The 22,236-nt window shown below is 53.5% G+C and overlaps 1 protein-coding gene across 2 annotated transcripts; it reads right to left on the bottom strand.

The window, feature by feature from the left end:
- Positions 1 to 1,462: 1,462 nt before the first annotated feature.
- On the bottom strand, positions 1,463 to 22,216 carry Bpifb1 (BPI fold containing family B, member 1). Of its 2 annotated transcripts, none has more exons than XM_005384846.2 (16): positions 22,099 to 22,216; positions 21,123 to 21,307; positions 18,852 to 18,996; positions 18,142 to 18,249; positions 17,153 to 17,302; positions 16,513 to 16,594; positions 12,815 to 12,878; positions 11,095 to 11,180; positions 9,806 to 9,985; positions 8,883 to 8,936; positions 8,237 to 8,395; positions 6,344 to 6,411; positions 5,493 to 5,538; positions 4,625 to 4,688; positions 3,640 to 3,716; positions 1,463 to 1,639 (listed from the first exon to the last, which is right to left on the bottom strand). In XM_005384846.2, the coding sequence occupies exons 2-16, from the start codon at positions 21,235 to 21,237 to the stop codon at positions 1,601 to 1,603; spliced, it is 1,437 nt and encodes a 478-aa protein (XP_005384903.1). In that variant the 5' UTR covers positions 21,238 to 21,307; positions 22,099 to 22,216; the 3' UTR covers positions 1,463 to 1,600. The 2 variants fall into 2 exon arrangements, with proteins under 2 accessions (XP_005384903.1, XP_005384902.1); XM_005384845.2 differs by having other exon boundaries at positions 21,123 to 21,311.
- Positions 22,217 to 22,236: the final 20 nt, after the last annotated feature.

The raw sequence follows: 22,236 nt of genomic DNA on the forward strand, positions 1-22,236 counted from the left end.
TCCATTGTGATGGGGCAGATGATCCAGCACTCTGGGGTGGGGAGTGAGCAGAGAAGGGGGACAGCCAGGCAGGTGTGGCATCCAGCCAGCTGCCACGGTGGGTGCCTGGTCCATCCTGCCTGGAGCCCCGGAAGCCAGTGTGTAGCACAGGCCTCGGAACTGTCCCTGCCGCCGGGAGCGAGGAGGCTGGTTTATCATCAGCCCCCAGGGAGCCTCAGGTCTGGAACCCCCGGGCTCAGGGCAATCACCTCTTTGGAGAAGGATCCTGTGTCCCCAGTGGCCCAGTGATGGGGCTGTCACAGTCATGTGGGCTGGGACAGAGTCCCCTTCATTGAGATCAAGGAGACCAATGTCCGGACGTTCTGCTCTGTCTTCCAGGCCTCTTGGAGCCTCCCTCCTACCTTGTCTTGTGAGGCCCTAGGGAGCCTGGAGGGACCACCCAGACAAGAAGGGGATTGACCCTCTCACCTCCCTCATGAGGAGGGCTCAGACTCAGATTCAATAAGATGTGGAACAGCAGTGATAGATGCGTTGTGTGGGGAGCAAACTCTTACCCACTCTTCACCACAAGGCTCTTGTGGGAGCTGGCTGTGTTGGGAGCTTTGGCTGATGCTGGTGTGGGTGCCAGGCTCAGAGTTTGGTCCGGTATGGCCCGGCCCATCTCCTTGTAGACTGGGGAAGCCCCTTCCTGCTATCCCCAGGGCTGTAAGTGTTCTTCTGCCTGTTTGCATTGTGAAGTTGAGTAACACCTTTTCCCGAGATGCCTACCCACTCTCTTCTTGCAAGGGCCCTTGTGTCACTGCAGGACTCTAGACTCTGGGGTGGAACTGGATTGGGGAGCAGGGGCCTATTGTCTGTTCCAAACCACTTGGCGTCAAGGTGGCCAGGTGAGGGGGGCAATGGCAGCCATGCGCTGTCTGAATAGTAAGGGCCTTTGATGAAAAAGGCCTGATACCCCAGAAGCCAGGTAACAAATGATAATGACATCACCCACAGGTGACATTGTATACATACCACGTGGGAACTATGATTATCCCCATTTTACAGAAAAGGACACTGAGGGCCAGAGCACGGAAGACACATCAAGGAGGCATTGAGAGGCCAGGCCAGAACTCGGAGCCTACTTCATCTGTCCCACAACCACATGGGTCAGAGTGCTTGAACCACCAAGATCAACAAAATGTATGTCCCTTACCCAAAGGGCCAGCCCCTGATAGATGGTGTGGAAGCCGGTCCTGATGGCAGGTGAGAGGAACCGAGCTTCTTACTCCTCATACCTGAGGACGTGGCTAAGACTATGGAGTCGTCCTTGTGTGGCTTGATGGGACCCAGACACAGCTCAGAGAGTGCCCAGACCTGCTGAGAAGAGCCGGCAAGTGACCCAGGTGTAGCTCAGATGACCAGTCCCCAAGCCTGTCAGGGACAAATGACTCCCGTGCGGGGACAAAGCCACGCTCCAGACTGAAGGAGCCGCAGGCAAATGTTTATTAATTGCAGAGAGGAACGGCGCGCAGTGCTTGCTCCCACACTCTCAGCTGTGATCGGGCGGGTGCTGGGTGGCCACCATCCAAGTTGTCCCTGGGGAGCAGAGATTCCGGGTCTAGTAGAAGTCTAAATCTGGTGTCAGCATGAGGGTATCCTGGGATTGAAGGAGAAAAGTCATTTTTTAACTTCCTGCCTTGCTATGCATTATGCAGGTTTTGTCCTCCTCCACAAGGTGACCATTAGCTTTGGGGAGTCATGACATTGAACTCCTGCAGAATTCTTGGAAGGGGCAGAGGTCTGTGCAGTGCCCGGCAGTGGCCTGGGCACAGGTGTACTGTCTGTGCAGTGGGTGGATTTTGTAGGATTATTATTCCCAAGCCCAACCCACCACCAAAACTCCAGGAGGTTTTATAAAATGCAAATTCCTGGCTATATCTGTGGGGACCTACGCAGCTGAGGTTTTAACATTCCTGTTTTCTCTTTTCTTTGAAACCATGTGTAACATGAGGACCTTGCCCTATTAGATCTCTCATGATTTTATGGTGACCATTTACAAGCATCCAGCAAAGTTGAAGGAGACATGTAACAAACACCCTCTCTCCCTCAGCTTGGCTTCAGCTCACGTCTGTCCTGGTGTTCGTTCCTCCTGCTGGGGGTTAAGGCACATGATATCATAAGCTACGGCAAGGAAACCCATGTGCTGAAAGCCAAAAACAAAGGAACAGAGCAAACCTTAGGAACAGATGCAATGAGTGAGCTTAAATCTGTGCTTTTGTTTTTTTCCAGGATGAAACATCTCAGGAATTCGGTGATTCTAATTGACAGCTCTGGACACATGACTGGTAAGAGTCCAGAGTTTGGTCCAAAATGCTTCCGGAGCCTTAGGTTAGACACCATGTCATGGGAAGATGGTAGGCAAGTCATCTGTGGATTTTCTTTGGTGCTAATAATTCTGTTTTTAACATCTCTCTCTGTCTAGAGTAGAATCGAGCACCAAGAAGGCAGAGGTTCTGTCTGTCTGTCTCTCCGCTGCTGTGACTGTGTACAGCCGCAGTAAGGGGCCGTGGCTTGGCCAATTGCAACAGGCACCTTGCCGACGCTGGCTGACACAGAGGTTGGAGCCCAAAGTACAGGGTTATCAGGGTTATCAGTGCTGAGAACAACCCCCACCTCCACCACCCGCTGGGTGTGTGACTTTGGAAGGGGACTTGCTGCCACTGGGTATCGGTTTCACCATATGTAAACGGACATTACCCCGGGCCCCACTGCCTGGGGTGCGAGTGAAGATGAGCGAGTCGCAGGGGCACAGTGCCTGTGGGCTGTGGTTGTTGCTGGGGATAAAAATCTGCTCCAGCCCTTCTTCCCCAGCAGATGCCAAGCATTCATGGGATGTCTAGTGCATGCCAGGCCTTGCTGACAGCACTGAGACAGAGGCGTGAACAAGATGGACATGATTTCAATCCTCATGGAGCGGAGACCATTCAGCCACATAGTGGGTGTGTGTACCCTTTGGTCTACACACCCCGATGCCACCTCAGATCCTCGGCCTCTTTCCTCATCTTTCCTGGAATGTTAAACATCCCTGTCTCAGGGCCTTTGCACTTGCTGTCTGTCTCAACAGGACACTTCCCCCAGCTACCCACAGGCTCCATCCCTCACCTCTTCTGGTGTTGACTCAAGTGTCACCTCTTCAGAGAGATGGCTGTGACCACCCCATGTGTCACAATATTCCCCCTCATGTATCACACTCTTCTGGGCATGCTTTGTTTTCCTTCTCAGTCCTCACTGAGCTGGCTTAATATTCTACTTTCATGAGTTTGTGTATCTGCCCCTCCTGCTAGGATGTGGGTACTGGAAGTGGTGGGGTATTTTCTTTTCATTCATATCTGAGGCCTCAAGCACTCAGAGGCAGGCCTGGCACATGGTAGGCCTTCAAAAGAGACTTGGTGAATGAATGAATGAATGAATGAGTAGTAATGAGGAAAGTGGATGCATGTGCTGGCCCCAGCTGCAGCTAAGGAGGTGAGGCCTGAGAGGGGAAGAGACTCGCTCACACCCCACACTCCCCACATGTCCCCAGCACAGCTGGGCTGGGGTTGGTGGGAAGATGTCCTTCCCAGGTGGGGCAGGCGGGTTAGCCCACATACCACTCACCTGGGCTACAGACCAGCTAGCTGCCTCGTATCCCAAGGCCTTCACAATTGACACAGGTATCCCAGTTCTCAATTTGCCTGGAATAACAAATGTGGTCAGAGGTAGTGGCGGGGAAGGGCAGACCCCGAGGCCCTGGTGGGAAGCTGGATTTAGACTCTGCTTCAGCTCAGCTGTTTTCTGGCCCAGCCTCATCTCCCCACCTTTTGCCCTTGGCACCAGGCTCTGGCTGTCCCAAAGTGTACCCCTCACATTCTCTCACACTTTTGCTCAAGAACCATCACTGGCTCCCACAGTCCACAGCAGAGGTTTCTATACTTTGAGATTTCCCATGGTAGTAAAAAAAAATTTAAACGGTGTTGCTGGCACAGGTTACCAACTCTCCCCCACACTCTCAAACCAGGGCTTAGAGTAGTGCTACCTACGCTATAACCCTACTAATATGCCCACATACTAGAGCAATGGCTAGGAAAGGTCAGATGCAGACTGTGCTCAGCTCTTCTTCCCTTTACACACAAGGTCTGTGTGTGTTCTTGCCCTTTACACACAAGGTCTCTTTTTGGCCTCTGGGAAAGGCACTCATTTTCCCACTTCACAGATGGGAAGATTCAAGGCTCAGGAGGATTGGGTGGCTTGCCGCAGGCTAGGCAGCCAGCAAGAGAGAGCTGGGACGTGGCCCCAGGTCTGCCTGTGGCACCTCGAGTGTGCTCTAGGTGTGACTCTCCACTGTCTCCTTCCTGCGAGCTGCCCTGTGAGGCTGGGCTCTGCCTGGCCCGTCTGCAGGGCCTGGCACTGGCCAGTAAAGGAACTGGGCCTGGAGGTTGGAGATGGCAGTGGTCGCTTGAGTGAGTGACCAGAAACACTCCCTGGAGATAGTGGAGTTTGAGAGTCTGACCGGGATGTAGAAACCAAGTGAAGGGATGACCACGGAGGCAGAGAGGTAAAGCAAAGCCCTGGGGGAGTGGGGGCTGGGAGCAGAGGGACTCACTGTTCTGGTTTGGCAGCAGCTGAAGAGTGAGGATCCTGGTGATGACATCTTTCAGAAGTTCAGGCTGTGGGAAGAAGGGGAGCTGTCACTCTGGCTGAGTCCCAGGTCCTCCTGCCCTTATGGGCAGGCAGGGCTCATCCCCTTGGAGAGGGCAGCAGCTGAAATGATGGAATCCCAGGTACCTTTGGAGGTTAGAGCTATGAGGGGTCCCGGGGACCAGACAGACCCGAGTGAGGCACGAACTCAGGTGCTTGGGGACTCTAGGGGGGGCATTGGTTGCACTGGAGGACACCCCTCCTCAGAATTCAGCCACTCTTTTGCTTCCAAAGTGGGAGTTGCCTGAGCGTCTGACTTCCCAAGGGAGCCTCCTGGTCTACCCTGAAGTTCACACGGAAACCTCTTTGCTTTAAAATATTGGTGAGAAGAATTAATAAACAAAACATAACGACCAAAGAACACATGGCTAAAAAGATAGGTCAGCCAGTATTAGATCTCAGGTTCGCTCTGACTCAGACGGGTAAAGTGGGGGCCGGAAGAAAGAGGCTCCCTGGGTCACTGAGGCGGGCCTCTGCGGCCACAGCGGGACTGGGAATGGAGGAGATTTGTCTTCTAACACAGGGTCGAAGCTGCTGGAAGACAGCAGGTGTGGGTTTGTGTGCATCACTGTGTGTGTGTCTCGGCTGTGTCTGGACACAGCAGGTGTCTGAACATGTGGCCAGAAGGTCTGGCTGTGGCTGATCGCTAGAGGTCACAGCCAGGGGTCCCTGTGGCAATTTCCTCTGAAGCAAACCCTGGGCAATGTTTCTGTTTAAGATGGACCATTCCAGCCCATCCCTGCGCCCACAAGGGACAATCCGTTAATACTTACATTGAATATGCCAATGTCCGAGTTCATAAGTTGGATCCGATCAGAACTGCAACAGAAGACATACGGGAAAAGAGCCCTGTGGTGGTCCAGTCATCCATTCAACAGCTATTTACTGAGCACCTACTGTGTACCAGGTATAGCACAGGATCTTGCAATGCAGTGGTGAATTGAATAAAATCCTTGCCTCTTGGAGCTTATATTCTGTCTGGGTGAGGGCGCAAATAGTGGTCCAAAGAATGGACCTCCGCCAGGAATGTGGACTGGGGAGCCCAGGATCCTTGATTTCTAGCTCTGCTGTTCATTGCCAGGTAGGAATGTCAGCCCAGCAGGCCCCATAGACTGAGTTTTATATCCTGGCAAATAATTTATCCAAAAAACTCTGACACTGCCTGGGAAAATCCCAACACACCCCAGAGCCTGGTCTACCCTGGGAGGCTCCAGTCTGCCTCCCCTGAACTCACCCTGGGGTGGGGGTGGGCATGGGACAGAGAATCAGCAGGGTGCAGAAGGCATATCTGTGCTGGCCCGAAGGGGCTCGGTGTCTGAGGGTGACTGTCCCTGCCTGTCTTGGAGGTGTTCAGGACGGGCTGCCCAGGGCCGTGGGGCTGCTGCTGTGTGGGCCATTCCTGTGGCCAGGGTGCGCCTGCCCTGGGGCTGTGGGAGGCCACTGAGTTTCCTTCCCTGTCTCTGGCGTTCGGTCTTTAGGGGCAGGAGAGCCCAGGCAAAGTCACCTTCCTGCCCACCCTGGAGCAGTCCTCCCTCGATGATCACTCACTGGGTGTTTAAAGAAACCCATGCCTACAGCAGACCTCATTTTCACCAGCACATCTTCACAGTGATTCCATGTTTACCTGATGTCATTGAAGTTGAGTGTAAGACGATCATCATTATTGTCAAACTGCACTTCTGATGTGGCTTCCTGCAACGAGAAAAGCCTGGGCTCCAGTTCTTTGAAGTGGAGGTGTTGGTACAGGGTGAGGGCCGTGTGAGGAGGCTCTGGGGTCCAGCTGTCCTGGTCTGAATCTCAGACGCTGGCTGTGACCTTGGGGAAGGGTTTTCCCTCTCTGGGCCTCACTTTCTGCATCTTATAAGTGGGACAGTACCTGTACCCCACCCATGAAACACACTGTACATAGGCTTGCAGGGCAAGACGAGGACGACCATGCAGCGCATGTGTGGAGCCTGCCGTGTAGGGGGGTGCTCTAAGAACTGTATGTGACAGTGTTCAGGGACCTGGTATCCTGTGTGGTAGGTCTGGTCTGTCATTACCTGTCATGGACATGAGAAAGCTGAGGAAGAGGACCATGAGGCCCTGGGAAGTGTGAACTCTTGAGAGTGTGATGGGCAAGGCTGGCAGTTATACCTTGTCCCAAATATGGGCTCAGGGCAGGCATCAACCTGACCCCTGGCTGGTGTGACCCTGCGGGAGGAGTGCCAGGCTCAGCTCTAGGTCAGCAGCAGCTGGAGGACACCCTCGACCTGCAGGCTTGGACTTTCCATTGGCCATGGAGGGGTCACTAGGGAGTGAGGCTGGCCTGGGGGTCTAGGGGCAGAGGGCCCATCAACATAGGACGCCAGGGCACCAAGCCGAGTGCCTCCCGTTGCGTCGTGACTTCTGTGTCTCTGTGAGAGGCCCCTACACTGTGAGCTGTCCACGGCTCTCCCTGTGGCGAGGATGGCCACCCTGAGCCTCCTTCTCACCGCTAGTCCTGCCAGACCCCCTGTTAGTCCCTCCACCCCACACTCTGCCTTATCTCGTGTCTTCTCGGCCTGCTGCAGCGAGTGCAGAATGATGAAGGTTACGAAGGCTGGCCTGCTGGTCTCTACAGGACTTGTATGGTGCAGCCCGTGGGCCAGGAGTCCCCAGCCAGCCCTCAGCCGCTCTCTGCTCAGCCCTCCCTGCTCTGTCCTTAGAGCTGTCCCCTCTATGTCACCTTTACGAGAACCTTGTCCCAGGCTCTGCTTCTAGGGGCCTGCCCAGGACCCTTTCCTCGAGGCTTGTTTTGTGACCCCCACCCCATCCCTTCACCCACGGGTTTCTCCAGAGGGAAGCTCTGTGATCTGAGCTGTCAGAGCTCCTGAGAACACACAGGGAACCTCCCTGAGGTGACTTAATTCTGCGCGGACTTTAGGAGAGGACTCAGTGCTCCTGCTCTCTCAGTGTGGTCTGCGGGGAGCCAGCTCCTAGGGCCCACTCCTGTAAGCGTCCCAGTTGGGCTTTATGCATTCAGTCTTTCTTATCACACAGATTGATTCAGGGATGGGCACGTGACCCAAGCTCATGCACTGAGAGTGATTCCTGGGACTTTTGCTGGAGCTTTTGGAAAGAGAGGACCTTCCTGCCGGGACTGCAAATCAGATGGATATAAGTTCAAGGCAGCTTGGGGCATTCTTGTGAGCAGACAGTCTGAGGGTGCAGGTGGCACAGAGGAAAGAAAGCTGCCACAGAAGAGCAAGTAGAATGAAGATGATGATGCTAAAGCACCTGGATCCAGCTATTCCTGAAGCTAATGTCCTCTAGAGTTTTGAGCTATGTGATCTAATCAGTTCCCTTTTTGTGTGTGTGAGTTGAGATTTTCTGCCCAATGATTCCTGACCAATAAAGTCACAGGGTCAAAGTTAGGCCCCCAAAGCTTCCGACTTGATTTATAGACCCTCCCCACAGCTGGCCAGGTGCCAAGAGGGGTGGACAGTGACAGTGAAGGGCAGGCATGCTGCTGCCAGAGTCAGACAGTTGAACTCACAATGCCCAGGGTGAAGAGGGGGTGGAGGTCTCTTTCTGTGGCGAAAATATCCATGACGATTTCCTGGGCTGCCTTGGTGCTGCCGGGGGCCAGGTGGAGGTAGGGAACATCCTGAGTTACCATCTTCACTATCTGGGTGTTGTCCAGCCTATCTGCAACCTGGAAGGACATTAGGCTCACATGTGACCTCCCAAGTGCGTCACCTTGGCCACAGGCCTCCTGCTGCCCCTTGGAGTCTGGCCCCTGTCTCTGCCCGGCTTCTCACCTTCCCTCTGTGCCCCAGCCACACCATCCTTGGTACAGACCCTCTGGTGTCCCTGCAGGCAGCCTGTGGGCTCCTGCTCTGTCTGTCTGAAACACTCTCCCCTTTGGGGAAGCCTCCTGGTCTTTCGCCTCGGCAGGTGCCCAGTGATGCTCCAGCACTTGTCCTTTGTCACCACACTTGTAGTAAACAGCTGTTTGTATGATCACCCGATTCAAACTTCCCTGCTAGGCTGAAATCTAGGAGGGACTGGGCCTGGTCTGCTGTGGTCCCCAGCAGTGGAAGGGGAGTGGACGGTGCCACATGGGCTCTCTGCCCTGGAGACCGCTTTCCAGACTGCAGCAGTCACCCATCCCGCTGCAGGTGGCGGATGGAACCACCCACCTGTTTACTGATCTTCTCAAGGCTCAACTTCAGCTCCTGGGCCACATCTGGAAGCTGAAGGGAGGAAGCCAGAGCAGGTCAACCAGATGGGACAGGCGAGGCACATGTCTGTACCCCACTGCTGGAAACAAGGGCTCCTAGAACCCCTGGAAAGCTGGGTTCCCAGGGTCAGGCCGCATGTCTGTCACTGATGGAACAACAGCCGCTAGGCCAGGGACTGCGGGGCCCCATGGTGAACATCTGCTGTGGGTAGGGAGTGGCTGGGGACCTGCAGCTGCTCCCTGCTTCCAGGGATGGACAGAAGTGACTGCAGTTCTCACTGAAGCCGTGAATGTGGTTGGTGCCAAGCACTCCCCACTTTCTCACCATGCCAGCCCCTGGCCCTGTGTTCTAATCCCCAAGAGCTTGGAGTCTATTGTCTGCTGTCCTGAAGCCCTGCCATCTTCCCATAACTGTGAGCAGCGCTTTTCCCCTGGACCTTGGTTTCCCCCTCAGGTGCCCTGGAGGAGTGGCTGCTGGTGGGGGATGTGTGGGCTCCAGTCTGCCCAGCTGCGTTAGTAATGATTCTGAGGTTGCAGTGGCGCCAGGCTCAGGGGAAGGCAGGGCTCTGATCATATTTAGCTGTGTCTGCCATGGCTTGCACAGTGGCAGGCAGCCAGGTAATTGCTATCCCTGGACTGCTCAGTGTCTAAGGTACCCTTTGGCTCCCTAGGACTATGGGTGGAACAGAGGGCAGAAGCAGGGCCAGAGTGGAGTGTGACAGGGAGGTTTCCAGCTTCAGAGGCCATGTCATAGCCAGGGTCCATCACTGGAGGGATTTATCCTGAGGCCAACAGGGAGCCCTGCCCAGGAGCCGAGGGAGTCTTTGTCCCCTGCATTTAGCAGATGAGAAGCAGAGGCCGCTCTGTCCCAGCAAGGCTCACCACATAAAACAGCAGAATCACAAATTTTTCCGAAGGCAGCAAGGCAGCTACCACAGCATTCACCACGTCCTGCCGCACGACGAAGCTGAAAGGGGTGTTGCCCAGGTTGGGCACCATCAGGGTCATCTCTGAGCTGTTGAACCTTGTGGTCACCCGGCCCTTTGAGTCAAGCACCTTGGCCTGAGGAGACAAGGTGGAGAGTGGGTTCCTGCTGTAAGGCCACAGACCCCTCAGCCAGAGCCGGTGGACTGAATGTGTCCCCCATAGCTCATGTGATGGAAATGCAGTGCTGGGAGCCGGGTGGAGAGGTGGGGCCTTTCAGAGGTGGTTGTGATTTGTGGGTTAATGCTGTTACTTTGAGGGTGGGTCTGTTTGGAACTCAGCACCTTGCTGTGGCAGTGAGTTATGGCAGGTGCCTGGAAGAATCTCCTCCACCTGAATCTCAGATAATCTCTGATTTTCATTGCTTTTCAGTGTAGATAAGTTTTCTTTCAATGAGACAGGGTCTCTCTATGTTGCCCATGCTGGTCTTCAAGTTCTGAGTTCAAGTGATCCTCCTGCCTTAACATCCTTATTGGCTGTGACTACTGGTATGCACCACTGCACCTGAATTTCAATGTACACATCTTCGTTTTCATTTATATTTCAACTTCTCAGATACCTCAAACCCTTTAGATGAAGGGAAAATTCAAAACAGCAGCAAGATGGATGCAGATGTTTGGTGCCGCTGTTTCTGAGAGGATCCTGAGAGCTGGCCTGGGATTCATGCCACCCTGGTTCTGCTGGACCCCAGGGAGTCCAGCTCCAGCAAGGCTGTGCAGGACCACATTTTACAGAGTGTGAGGGCCTACACGGCCTCATTTTATTCTATCCCAAGTGGTCATTATTCTTTACAGACCAGGAAATGGAGGCTCAGAGAGGTGAGGAAACTGGCCCAGAGGTACACAGCTGGGGAGTCACATAGCTGGAGACAATCTTAGGTCTCTGTGGTCCTGAGTCTGTAGTACCACCCCGAGCTCTGTTGCAGTGTCACCAGTGCTTTGGGGATCTGCACGAGCGTGCCTCTGAGAAAGGCCCAGGGCCCGTGCACAGGCAGGGCTAGGGCTGGAGGACAGGGCCCTGGGTACTTTCTCTGTGTGGCCCTCAGGTCCCACCTGCAGGCTTTCCTCCCTCAGATTGGCCTGCAGGGGACAGGCTCAGTGTGATGACTTCTAAAGCAGCTTGTGTGCCCTGACTTGACCAGGGTCTTCCCTCGTTGTATCTGACCCCTGTCCCCTGGTGACACTCACCTCCAGGTTGAGCTGGATGACATTTTCCTCAATGGCAAGAGACAAAGGGTCAAACTCCAGGCCTCCAGGACTGAGGGGAATGGGCACTGCTCGGGCAAGAAAAAAGTTCTGTGAGGTTGGAGTACAGTGTGGATAGGTGGTTTGCCGCTGCTTCCAGCAGCTCAGTATTGCACCAGGGAGGGGAAGGAAGGAGGAGCCAGAGGGAAGAGCGCGATGCTGGTGGTATCAGCGAGCAGGATGTCGGTGAAGACCCCATCCCCACAGTGACCTTGCAGGTAGGTCCTATTATTACCCCTGCTGCACAGGTGGGGAAGCCGGGGCTCAGAGCAGTGAAGTGACTCGCTCTGGGTCACACTATGACCCGAACTGCTATTTATAACTCTCCATCTTCCCCGCAGACTGCAGCCAGGGTCTGGACCCCAGGTGTGCAGTCATTTGAGCAGCTGGTCTTCTGTGTTCACCGCAGGATTCCCCATTTGGCCGCCAGGTGGCAGTGGCGTCTCCCTGACCGTTAGGTGGAGACTTGCGGGAGAGGCGGGCAGGATGACGCTCTCGGACGCCTTCTTTCCCTGCCAGGAGCTCTGACTCTGATTCTGATCTTTATCTTTTTTTTTTTTTTCCCGGTACCGGGAATCGAACTTAGGACCTTGCACTTGCCAGGCAGGCGCTTGCACCACTGAGCTATATCCCCAGCCCCTGATTCTGATCTTGACCCTGACTCTGGGGAGCAGAGGAGCCAGATAAGACTTGGGTTTGAGCCCCACTGACTCTGGTTGGTCTCTTTCCGTCTCCGAATCTCTCTTTTCTATTTTGCCTTGCCAGAGCCTATGAGCACTCTACCGGGAGTGACGCCCCAGCCCCAGGTTCATTATCACACAAAGGAGGTGTGGTAAGTCCTGCTTTGTGGCCAGTTCCACCAGCCAGTCACAGCGAAATCTGAATCACACACACTTGGAACTGGGAACATCGGTTTCAAGCCTTGCCCTACTAGTAATTTCCTCTGTGAGCTAAGACAAATGACCCAACTGCTCAGAGCTTCAGTTTCCACCATGAGTGGAGGCACTGACTGCTGCTCCATGCACTGTCTGAGGAGTTGGTGAGCCAGTATATATAAAACAGCCAGGCCATGTCCTTCCATCTCTGCCGCTCTTGGGGAGGGAGAGATGACCCTCCTCCTGGGCACACGCATCTCCTCTCTTCCCTGTCCCCTTTTCCCTGTTAGCACACTGCGGCCCCTGTGCAGTATCATCCACCCACCCACCCATCCCTCTCTCCCATGATCCATCCCTCCACCTGCTCACTCAGCAAGTGTAGGCACTTCTCCATGCAGGCAGAGCTCCTGCTGTGTCTAGAATTTTCCTGTAAGCTTTTCATCCTCAGCAACCCTCCCGAGGGCAGGATGGATAAACCACATTTTCAGGGAAGGAAACTGAGGATAAGGAAGCAGGATGACTTTCCTAAAACCACGGAGCAAGTCAGCGGCAGGGCTGGGGTTTGAACTGGACTTATCTGGGCACCTGCTGGTCTCACGCGGAGCCTTGAACATACAAGATGCTCAGGAGGTCATGGTTTGGTGGATTTCCATTTGCTTGTCCTGGGCAGGGACCAACCTGTGCCATCCCACCTGCTACTGGGGCCAGGCTGCTGCTCAGGCTCCAGGGAGAGGCCTAGAGGCTTATTCTGTGTGGAGGGAAAGATGGGGTGGGAATCGAGCACCTACTCCTCGCCAGCCGCAGGAAGTCTGCATACATGTCGTCAAAGGCAGCCTTGATCACAGGACATAGCTGCAACAGTGCAAAGGAAGGGCTGTGTTAGAGAGGAGTTCACCCTGCCGCACCTGTGCCCACCTGCCCACCTAGCTGGAGTCCCACTGCTGTGCCCCAGGCCAACCAGGTGCTTGTCCTAGGGGTTGAGGACTCTGGGGTGTCCACTCCCCCAGTCATCTGACCCTAGGGTCCACTGCAGCCCTCAGGGCTGAGGGCTTTTGCTATGGTTTGTTCATCACTTTACCAACCCAGACCCAGGGGAGGATGGAGGAACTGGCTCAGAGACACAGCATGCACTGCCAAGGGACCATCTGCTGCTTGCAGGAAGGGTGCCCCTGGCATCCACTGCGTTTTCTCCCATCATGCCCCATCCTTCATCCTATAAGTGTCTCAACGCGGCTACACATTCGATACCCCAAGATAGTAGGGTTCCACCAGATCAGTTACATATTAGTTGCCTCCAAGTCTGGGGTATGACTAGACATAATTTTTAAAAGCCTTCTGACAGCTCTGAGATTCAGCCAGGGTTGGAGACCCACATATTTACATGAGAGAGGGCCTCCTAATTTCCCCCAAGGGCTTGCCTGTTCATCTCTCATATGTGCAGGGCCTCTTTCCCTGAAGCCAAATAAACCACTCATGTGAGCACTGTTTCTAGTCCAGAGACTCGCAGTGGGAAACCAGGATGATAAACAGAATGCCCCTTTACTTGGCTGTTCACCCTTAGAGAAAGATGTTACTCAAAGAGTGGTTTACAATTCCAGATTCTTGCTGTGTTTTCTAGAGAAAAATATATTTTATCTATTAAAATATGATGCCAGATAAACTATGATTTTCCTGGAGATAGGGAAAAAATTCATAGCTAGACCCTACCTTAAGCCATTCCTGCCTTTATGTGCACACATGTGTGTGTATGTGTGTGTGTGTGTGTTACTGGGGATTGAGCCTAGGGCTTTCATATTGACCTACATCCCCAGCCCTTTTTTTTCTTTTTTTGTCTTTTTGACACAGGGTCTTGCTATGCAGTTCAGGCTGGCCTTGAGCTCACTTTGTAGCCCAGGATGGTCTTAAACTCACAGTGATCCTCTTGCCTCAGCCTCCCGAGAGCGGGGATTACAGGTGTGTACCACCACGCCCAGCTAAGAAATTCCTGCTTTAAATAAAGTATAAAATTCTTTTTTTTTTTTCCCCTGGTACCGGGAATCAAACTCACGACCTTGCGCTTGCCAGGCAGGCACTATGCTGCTGAGCTAAATCCCTAGCCCCAAGAATAAAATTCTTGAAAAAAAATCTTATGTAAGAAAAACCCAATTTTAAGAAATTATTTACTTTCATGTTCCATTATAATTAAAAAACCGGGGCTGGGGATTTAGCTCAGTGGCACAGCGCCTGTCTGGCAAGGGTGAGGTGGTGAGTTCGATTCCTGGTACCAGAAAAAAACCCAAAACAAAACAAAAAAACCCTCTCTGGATATCTGCTTTTGCTAACAGTTAAGGATCTCACAGTTCTCACAATAACAAAGCACGGCCTTGACTTTACACTACCATTTATATTCATTCTTCCCCCTTGGCTCCTACCTCTTTCTCTTTTTCCTCACCCTTTTCCAAGGTACTGGAGAAAAGTACCTTGCAGCCTTATTAATCTTATAAAATCTCATTTGATCTGGGAGTGGTGGCACACGCCTGTAATCCTAGCCTAGGGCTTTCATATTGACCTACATCCCCAGCCCTTTCTTTTCTTTTTTCTTTTTGTCTTTTTTGACACAAGGTCTTGCTATGCAGAACTTGCTATGCAGTTCCTAGTGTTCAATTCCTCAGGAGGCTGAGGCAGGGGATTGCTGGGAGTTCGAGGCCAGCCTGGGCTACAAAGTGAGTTCAAGTCCTGTCTGAACTGCATAGCGAGACCCTGTCTCAAAAAGACAAATTAAAAAAAAGTCTCATTTGATCTTTCTTTTACTTTTTCTACTGAGAATCAAACCCAGTGCCTTCCTCATGGTAGGCAAGTGCTCTACCACTGAACTACACCCCTGGCCTCAGTTTTGCATTATTCCTTTACTTTTCTTTGACCTCTCTAATATATAGATATTTAGCCTATTACCATAATAGATCTTCTAGCCAGGTGTGATGGTGCACACTGGTATTCCCAGCAGCTTGGGGGGCTGAGGTAGGAGGAGCTCAAGGTCGTGGCACTTAGTGAGACTCTACCTTAAAAAACTGAAAAGTCTGGAGACATAGTTTAGGGCAAGGACCTTAGGTTCAAGCTCCAGGGCCCCAAATACTTTTTTTGTGTGACTCTTACATGTTGCTATTGAAGAAGCAGAAGTTGAAGCTCTTAACCCTGACAAAAGCAAACACATGCTTCTGCATTGTACGGTAGATGTATGATTTCACAAAGCGGAGGCAGAGGTTGCACTATCTTTTTCTTGGTGGCAAGAGATGGAAAGCAATTTGGAGCAAGACAGAAATCTCTGTTATTTTATTCTACTCTTATAAAATCCTACTGTTTCTATAAAATATTGTTTTAAATATTGCTACTGTTGGTTTAAAGTATTCTTAATAAAAAATCACAAGACTAGGATGAAAGGCTCCTTGGGGCGATTTAGCAAATGATTAAATATGATGCAGCTATTATAAGGACAGTGGCTATTATCCAATCACATAAAAACATAGAATCACATTTGATTTAAAGGCTGGCACAGAGTGTAGCCATGTTAAAATGTAAGTGCACAAGGATGACTATTGGAAGCTGAAATGCAAGTGACAAAGCAGCTGCTGGGCTAGGTAGAAGTATTATAGGTATTCTCCCCACATTATTTTAGTTGTTATATCAGCTTTTGAATAAAAAAGGCTTAGTATAAAAACTGTAGCCATTTGACAAGGTATTTCGACCACAGGAGGGAGGCCTGCTGTTGTGCGTGCATTGGAACTGTCAGTGTGGATGAATCCAACTTACAGCATAAGACGAGGTTCACCTGTGTTTACTGACTGGAAGGATAAATCCACCGGGACCTGATGCGTAGTGTGGGGAAGCTGAATGCTACAACCACCTGGACCAGTTGTTGAGGATCAGTTGTTAAATTTTCAGGAACTTCTCAGTTGGGTGCTAAACTTATACATTATTAAAAATTAAACTGTATGAACTTACAATGAACATGCAGTTACTAAAAACTTAAGTTCATTGCTTCTTAAATATTTTCCTCTATTCTCCTGTGATCTATTGCCCTTGAGGTTATATCTGTTGTGTCTGCTTAGCGGAAATACTGCACTGCAGGGTGCTCCACTGCCCAGTGCCATCACATTGGTAGTCTGAAGTTGGCCCTGGAGGGAGGAGTTATACCAGGGGGCTCAGCAAAATCTATAAATCAGGCTCCCTCCCCTTAGCCTTTCCAGAGACAGTTGCTAAGAATTTATCAGCACTTCAGTGGTCAAGGCCTCCTGGTGGACCTGGCAGTTCCATGACCTTGACCTCAACAGTCAACCTGGTCAGTGGTCCAATCCGTTGCTCTTAGCAGTCCTTTCACCCTTTGGCGAATGAAGTGTTCAATCCCAGCAGTGTTACACCCGCTGAGATACCCTCAGTAGCAGCCTGCAGTTCCACTCTACTCCCACAGGAGGCGCAGTCCTCCCAGGGCAGAATCACCCGGTCCGCTCACCTCTGTTTTCACCAGTTCCGGCAGGGCTGGCACCAGGAGGTTCATGACTTTTTTCGCTAGGGGGTTGACCAAGAAGGAGAGCCTTTGGGAGAGGAGTGAAGGAGATTAGGAAGGGTTGGAAAACATCACACATCAGGGAGGGAGGAACTTGCCCAAGGCCATGAAAACTGTTAGATGGGGCGGGAGAGTGGGGAGGGGACCCGGGCCACCCATAGACTGTGGCAGCGTTCTCAGGAGCAGTGCCCGGTGCCGCCTTTGGAAGTCTGTGCTGGAGTTCAGGTGATGGGAGATGGCGACTCTCTCCACCCTCCTGCTAAGGAGTTTTTGAGCCCTAGACATGGGACTAGTTTGGTCCCTGCCACACTGGTGCTTGACTGAATCTTCTGCTGCTGCCTGGAAGGTGTCGTCACCTGCACTTTCCAGATGAGGGAGGTGAGACACGGAGGTAACCTGCCCCACACCACTCAGATAGTATGGGAAATCTTTGGTTTTACCACAGCTCCACCAGAGCCTGCCTGGGTGGTTTGAGGCAGCCAAGGAAGAGCCCAGACAAGACTGAGGAGGGGTAGGCCCCCTGCTACTGTGGCCTCGCTGCTCTCCCGCGGTGAAGTGGGCGAGGTCATGGCCACCCCGCACTCACCTGTGGAGCAGGTGGATGCGCAGGCTGCTGCCGCTGCTGAAGCACTCGCTGAGGACGAGGCGGCTGGGCATGCTGTTGCTCCTCTCCACTCTCACCAAGGCTTGTGCTTCGGACTCCATCTGGAACTCCACGATGGTCTTGACCAGGGGCCTGCGGCGAAGGCACCGGCGGTGTGAGTGTGGGCCCGGAGCACGGCAGACAGGACTGCTGTGTCTGACTCCTGGCGCCCTCTCTTCTGTCTCCCGCTCCATCTCCTCTGCTGGTTACCCCTGTCCCCAGTTTCCATACTCCAGCTGTCCTGATCTCGCTCCTTCCCGCGTGTGATGGTTCCCAGCTTCTCACGTCGAGCATGTGCAGCCCTGAATTCTGGATGTCCCCCAAACCTGCTCGTCACATGGCTTTCTGGCCTGGTCGCTGGCCATTTCATGCTGGACTTGTGTAGGCACAAACCTTGCAGTCAGCGTTGGAAACTGCCCCCACCCCCATGCCCAGTTCACCAGTAATCCTGCTTCCAAACACACCCAGAGCCCCAGCACTGCTTTCCACCTTCCTGCCCAAAGCCCTGGTCTCGGCCATCATTGCCCTGCAGTACCTCTGGACACCTCCCTGCCTCTGCTGTTGCCCCTGTGCTGTTTTCTGCACATCTGGAGAGAGCCTTTACAAACGTTAAGCCTGGTCGTGCCCGTCCTCTGCTCAGGCCCTCCCTGGCTCCCACCTGTGTCACAGTCAAAGCTGAGTCCATACCTAGCTCACAGGTCTCAGCACAGTCTGGCCTTGGCTGCCTGCTGACCTCATCTGCCACCACCTTCCTCCTTCTTGCCCTCTCTTTGCCATTCTCAGAGCAAGGTAAGTACACTCCTGCCTCAGGGTTTTTGCACTTGCTCTTCTCTTTGCTTGGGACTTGTTTTCTCTGGAAATCTTCATGGTGGTGGTGGGGGTGAGTAGATAAACTCATGAGGTCTATTGTGCCCGACTGAGGAGATACTCACGTGTTGAGTCCGGCCACCATGTTCAGGGGGACCCTGACCAGCATCTCTTGGTAATAGGTTGAGGGTTGGACCTGCAGCTGGAGGATGCTAGCAGAGGTGACCCTCAGCCTGGATGGGATTTGAGAGAGATGAGAATCAGGCCTTGTGTTCGACTGAGTGCGGTCCCCAAGCCCACTCATGCTCTGTCTTTCCTGTGTTCCTTTCTCCAGCAGCTGGACCCCAAACCTGGCCACTGACTTCTCAGCATCATGGTTCCTCGGCTGTTAGGAGATGACTCTCAGGCCGATTCTGAAGACCCTCTGTGACCTGACCCTGACGACCTCTCCTGGCCATGGGTCAGAGCTCCAGCCATTCTGACCGACTCTCACCCTTCTAAGCCTTTGTTCATGTTGGTCCCTCTGCCTGGAATGGCATTTTCTTTGAATCTCTGCCTCAACTGTCCCTTCAACGGAGAAGTAACTCCTTGTTCCTTTACTCTTTTATTCCAGGTCACCTTCCCCTGGGGTTGCCCTCGTAGGGTTCGCCTGTCACTGTCTTATGGGCATTGTTAACTCCTCTGGGAGCTTTTCTAGGGACAAACTTAGTCTATGGCCATGGTGTCCAGGGAAGGAGCTGACATGGACTGATGTTTGTTGACTGACAACTGAGTACATGAAGCATGCTGGGGCAGAGGTGTGGGGCAGGAACTGGTGTTTCCTTGCCTCACTCACCAGATGATATATTTCAGGATGGTGTCCACCAGGCTGCTCAGCAGTGGGATCTCCCCACCAGCTGACCTCTTCCGCATAGCGCTGAGCAGCGGCAGCTGCTGCAGGATGGTGGCGACGTTGTGGTCCTCCAGCTTCTGCGTCAGCTCTGGAAGCAGATGTAGGGATTAGGGGCCAGTAGGAGGCACTAGAAGGATGGCTTGGTGGGTCTTCCAAGATGGGGGCTCCCCAGACCTGACATCAGGCAAGGGTGCAACCTCCCCCTCCCCCCATCTCCATGGTGTAGATGTGGCCTTGAGTACTGTGGCCCATTCGGCTCACTTTTACGCAAAGAGGGAGGCTCAGAGTCCTCCCAGCAACCAGTGCCAAAGCCTTCCAGAGCCGAGAGGCGGGGGACCCCCAAGGATCTGTTGGGGGCACTTTCACAGCCAAGGCACACTTGCTAACAGTTCGCCGGCCCCCACATCCTTTGGGCCCGCTGTTCCTAGCCTCGAGTGCTAGGCTGAGGGAGGAGGAGTCAGGAACAAGGGTCTCTGAGTCAGAAGCCTGGGGTTGGTCCCTGCCACACGGCCAGCAGCCGGAGCCCATTTGGTTGGTGTGTAAATGCCCCGGCTCCCTTAGCCCTCGGGCAGGGAGACTCAGCCGCAGGTCCCCACTGTGTTTCAGACTTCTGAGCTGCTGCTGTGTGGCTGTTTGCCTGCTCTGTGATCATGGAGCTGGGCCTTGTAAATATCTCTTTTTGCCAGTCAGCACGATGTGAGCTCTGCCTGTAGAGGCTCTGGAGGGACGTGGAGGAAGTCCTGGTGTGCTCCTTTGCCAGGCTCCCATGGTGTCACTGTCCAGTGGCGCAGGGCTGTGCATTAGCAGCACCCCCCAAGGGCACCAGGTGAGCTCTGTGGGGCCTGGCTAGCTTCTGGCCAAGGTCCCAGCAATGGCTTTCCAGTAGTTGTCAGCCACCCTTCCTCTAGGCAGCCTCCCGGGGAGGGCCACAGGCTCCTTGGCAGTGGCTGTCTGCCTTCGCCTTGACTTCCAGCTGCGGACCAGCTCTGGCCCATGACAGCTCATTGAATGGCCCATCTGTCCTCCCGTCCCCCATCCAGTACCCTGCAACCACACCCTTTCCAATTATGCCTGGGCAGGATTCTCTGCCTCTGAGTTGGCTTTGTCTTGGGCCCCCCCTTCATCCTGGGGTATCCTTTAGGCTTCTCTTTTGCCCTCTAAGCCCATGTCCCATTTCTTAATCCCCTGATGATTCCTTATATTGAACAGAACTGCTCAGATGGTGGTGTGGCTTCTGTCTCTTGCTTGGCCCTAACTCAAACATTGCTCGGCAGTCCCTGTGGTGGTCACTGGCTTGGACAGGCTCAAACTCCTTCTGCCTCAATGCCCTTGCTTAGGAGTCACAGTGTGGGCCCAGAGTGCCGCTGCTTCCCCACTGCCTCCCAGAGTTCTCTGCTTCACTTCTTGGGGACCCATCCTTTGGCTCTGCCTAGGTCCCTGGAACACAGAGGCCTGGTTCTCAGAGTCCTGCAGAGCTGACAACTTTCCTGGCTCAGAGGACCAGGCCTTGGAGCAGAGTTCCTAACCAGGGTGATTTCATCCCCTAGGGGACATGTGGCAATGTGTGGAGACACTTTTGACTATCACACTGGCTGGAATATGTGGCTGCACATCCTACAGTGCATGGGATAGCCCCTTGCCCAAGGTGATTCAGCCACAGTGGAGAATTGCTCAGGTGAGAACCCCTGCAGAGCTCAGCCGGTTCTGGCCTGTTCCTGTCCTGTTGGATGTGTCCACCAGGCCAAGAAGGCCCTTTTATTTGTTTTCAGGCAGGAAGCTGAGGCTCAGCGCTTTGGCCAGGGTCACAGAGCTGGGAAGTGACAAAGTTGTGTGTGAGACTCCTGGGCAGGGCTTTGCTCTGGCACTGGGAACAGGCTGGCCTCACACTCGAGGTGCTCTGATGTTGGGGTTTCAGTGTGGGCAGGGGTTTCAGTGTCACTGCGTGCGGTGGCCACACACCCCTTCTGCAGGCCACAGACCCCTGAGGACTGGTTTGTTGAAATCATGGGGTTTAAGTAGAAGGGATCTTGGTATCGTAGACTCTTGAGATTATAGACATCCTGAACTTTTGTAACTCATGTTCTCTTTTTCCACAGAAGTCCTGGGACCCAGCCATGCCTTGTTACCCACAGTGATGGGGAACTCCCTTCCTCTTTGGAGGGCTGTTCATCTGCCCCTTGTCAGGTGGTGATGCCTGGGGCGACTCAAACTTACGTTCCTTGATGACTTCTGGGCCAAGGCTGAGGACTGCAGGAGGGCTGAGGGTGGCTTCAGCCAAGGTGGCTGCCAGCAAGCCACAGAGGAGGCCAAGGGTCAAGGGGCCAACCATCGTTCCAGGTAGGTGTCAGTGAGCCGCAGGTGGCAGGTGGCAGATCCTGGGGTGAGCACAGAGGGCCCAGCTAGCTGGGAAGAGAGACCAGCAGGTTGGCCCACGGTGGCTGGATTTAGAGAAATGCTGTCCTGGGCCAGGGTAGGACGGTTGCAGGAAGAAGGAGGAGGACTCAGCAGGGACTCAGCATTGTGGGGCAGGCTTGTTGGCTTAGTCCCTGAAGGTGGAGGGGAAATATCATGGGCTTAGAAGTAGGAGGCTGCCTCTACCACTGTGACCCTGGACAAGTGACTTACCCTCTCTGAGCTTTAGTTTGCACTCTGTAAAAGGTGACCAGTTATAGTATGTAAATTACACTATAGGGCTGTTGGGAGTCAAAGCTGGAGGACGGAGGGGACAGCCTCCAGCCCGTTCCACTGCCCAGGAGCCCCCACCGCCACTCCGTATCCCCAGTACCTCGGCCTGTGTGCCTTTCATCACCCTACACCCTGCTCAGCCCTGGACAGGGGAGCTTGGGGGAACAAAGAGCCTCAAGGCATTGCCTCGCCAGGTCCCAGCCTGTGCATGCGCAGCTCTCAGTCTCTAGGCCTTTCTTGAGTACAACACACACTATGTCGGTCACACCGGGAGATCCTTGAGGGCCCGTGTGTCTGAGGTCACTCTCTGTCCTCGCTGTTCCCCAGTACAGGTTGCATACAGAGCAGCCATTGTGTGCAGAGTGAGTTTACGTCACTGGGATGGGATCTGCAACAGACTCAGCCTGCCCCAGCCCTTTATCACACTTTGGTCTTCAGGGTGAGGGAGCTGCCATGTCTCTGTCCCCGGCCCTGACCCTCCGAGGTCCCAGTGGTGGGAGGTTACCTGAGTGCTGTCCCCAGGTGTCCCCAGCAGAGTCTTCCAGGCAGCTGAGGCTTTTGGCCCCTCCCTACACTTTTACCTGGACACACCGGAGTCCTGGGCCGCTGCTCCCTGCCTGGGGAGTAGGTCTGGAGACCCGGC

Source organism: Chinchilla lanigera, unplaced genomic scaffold, assembly GCF_000276665.1.
Source record: "Chinchilla lanigera isolate Chin_1 unplaced genomic scaffold, ChiLan1.0 scaffold00021, whole genome shotgun sequence".
Lineage (NCBI taxonomy): Eukaryota > Metazoa > Chordata > Mammalia > Rodentia > Chinchillidae > Chinchilla > Chinchilla lanigera.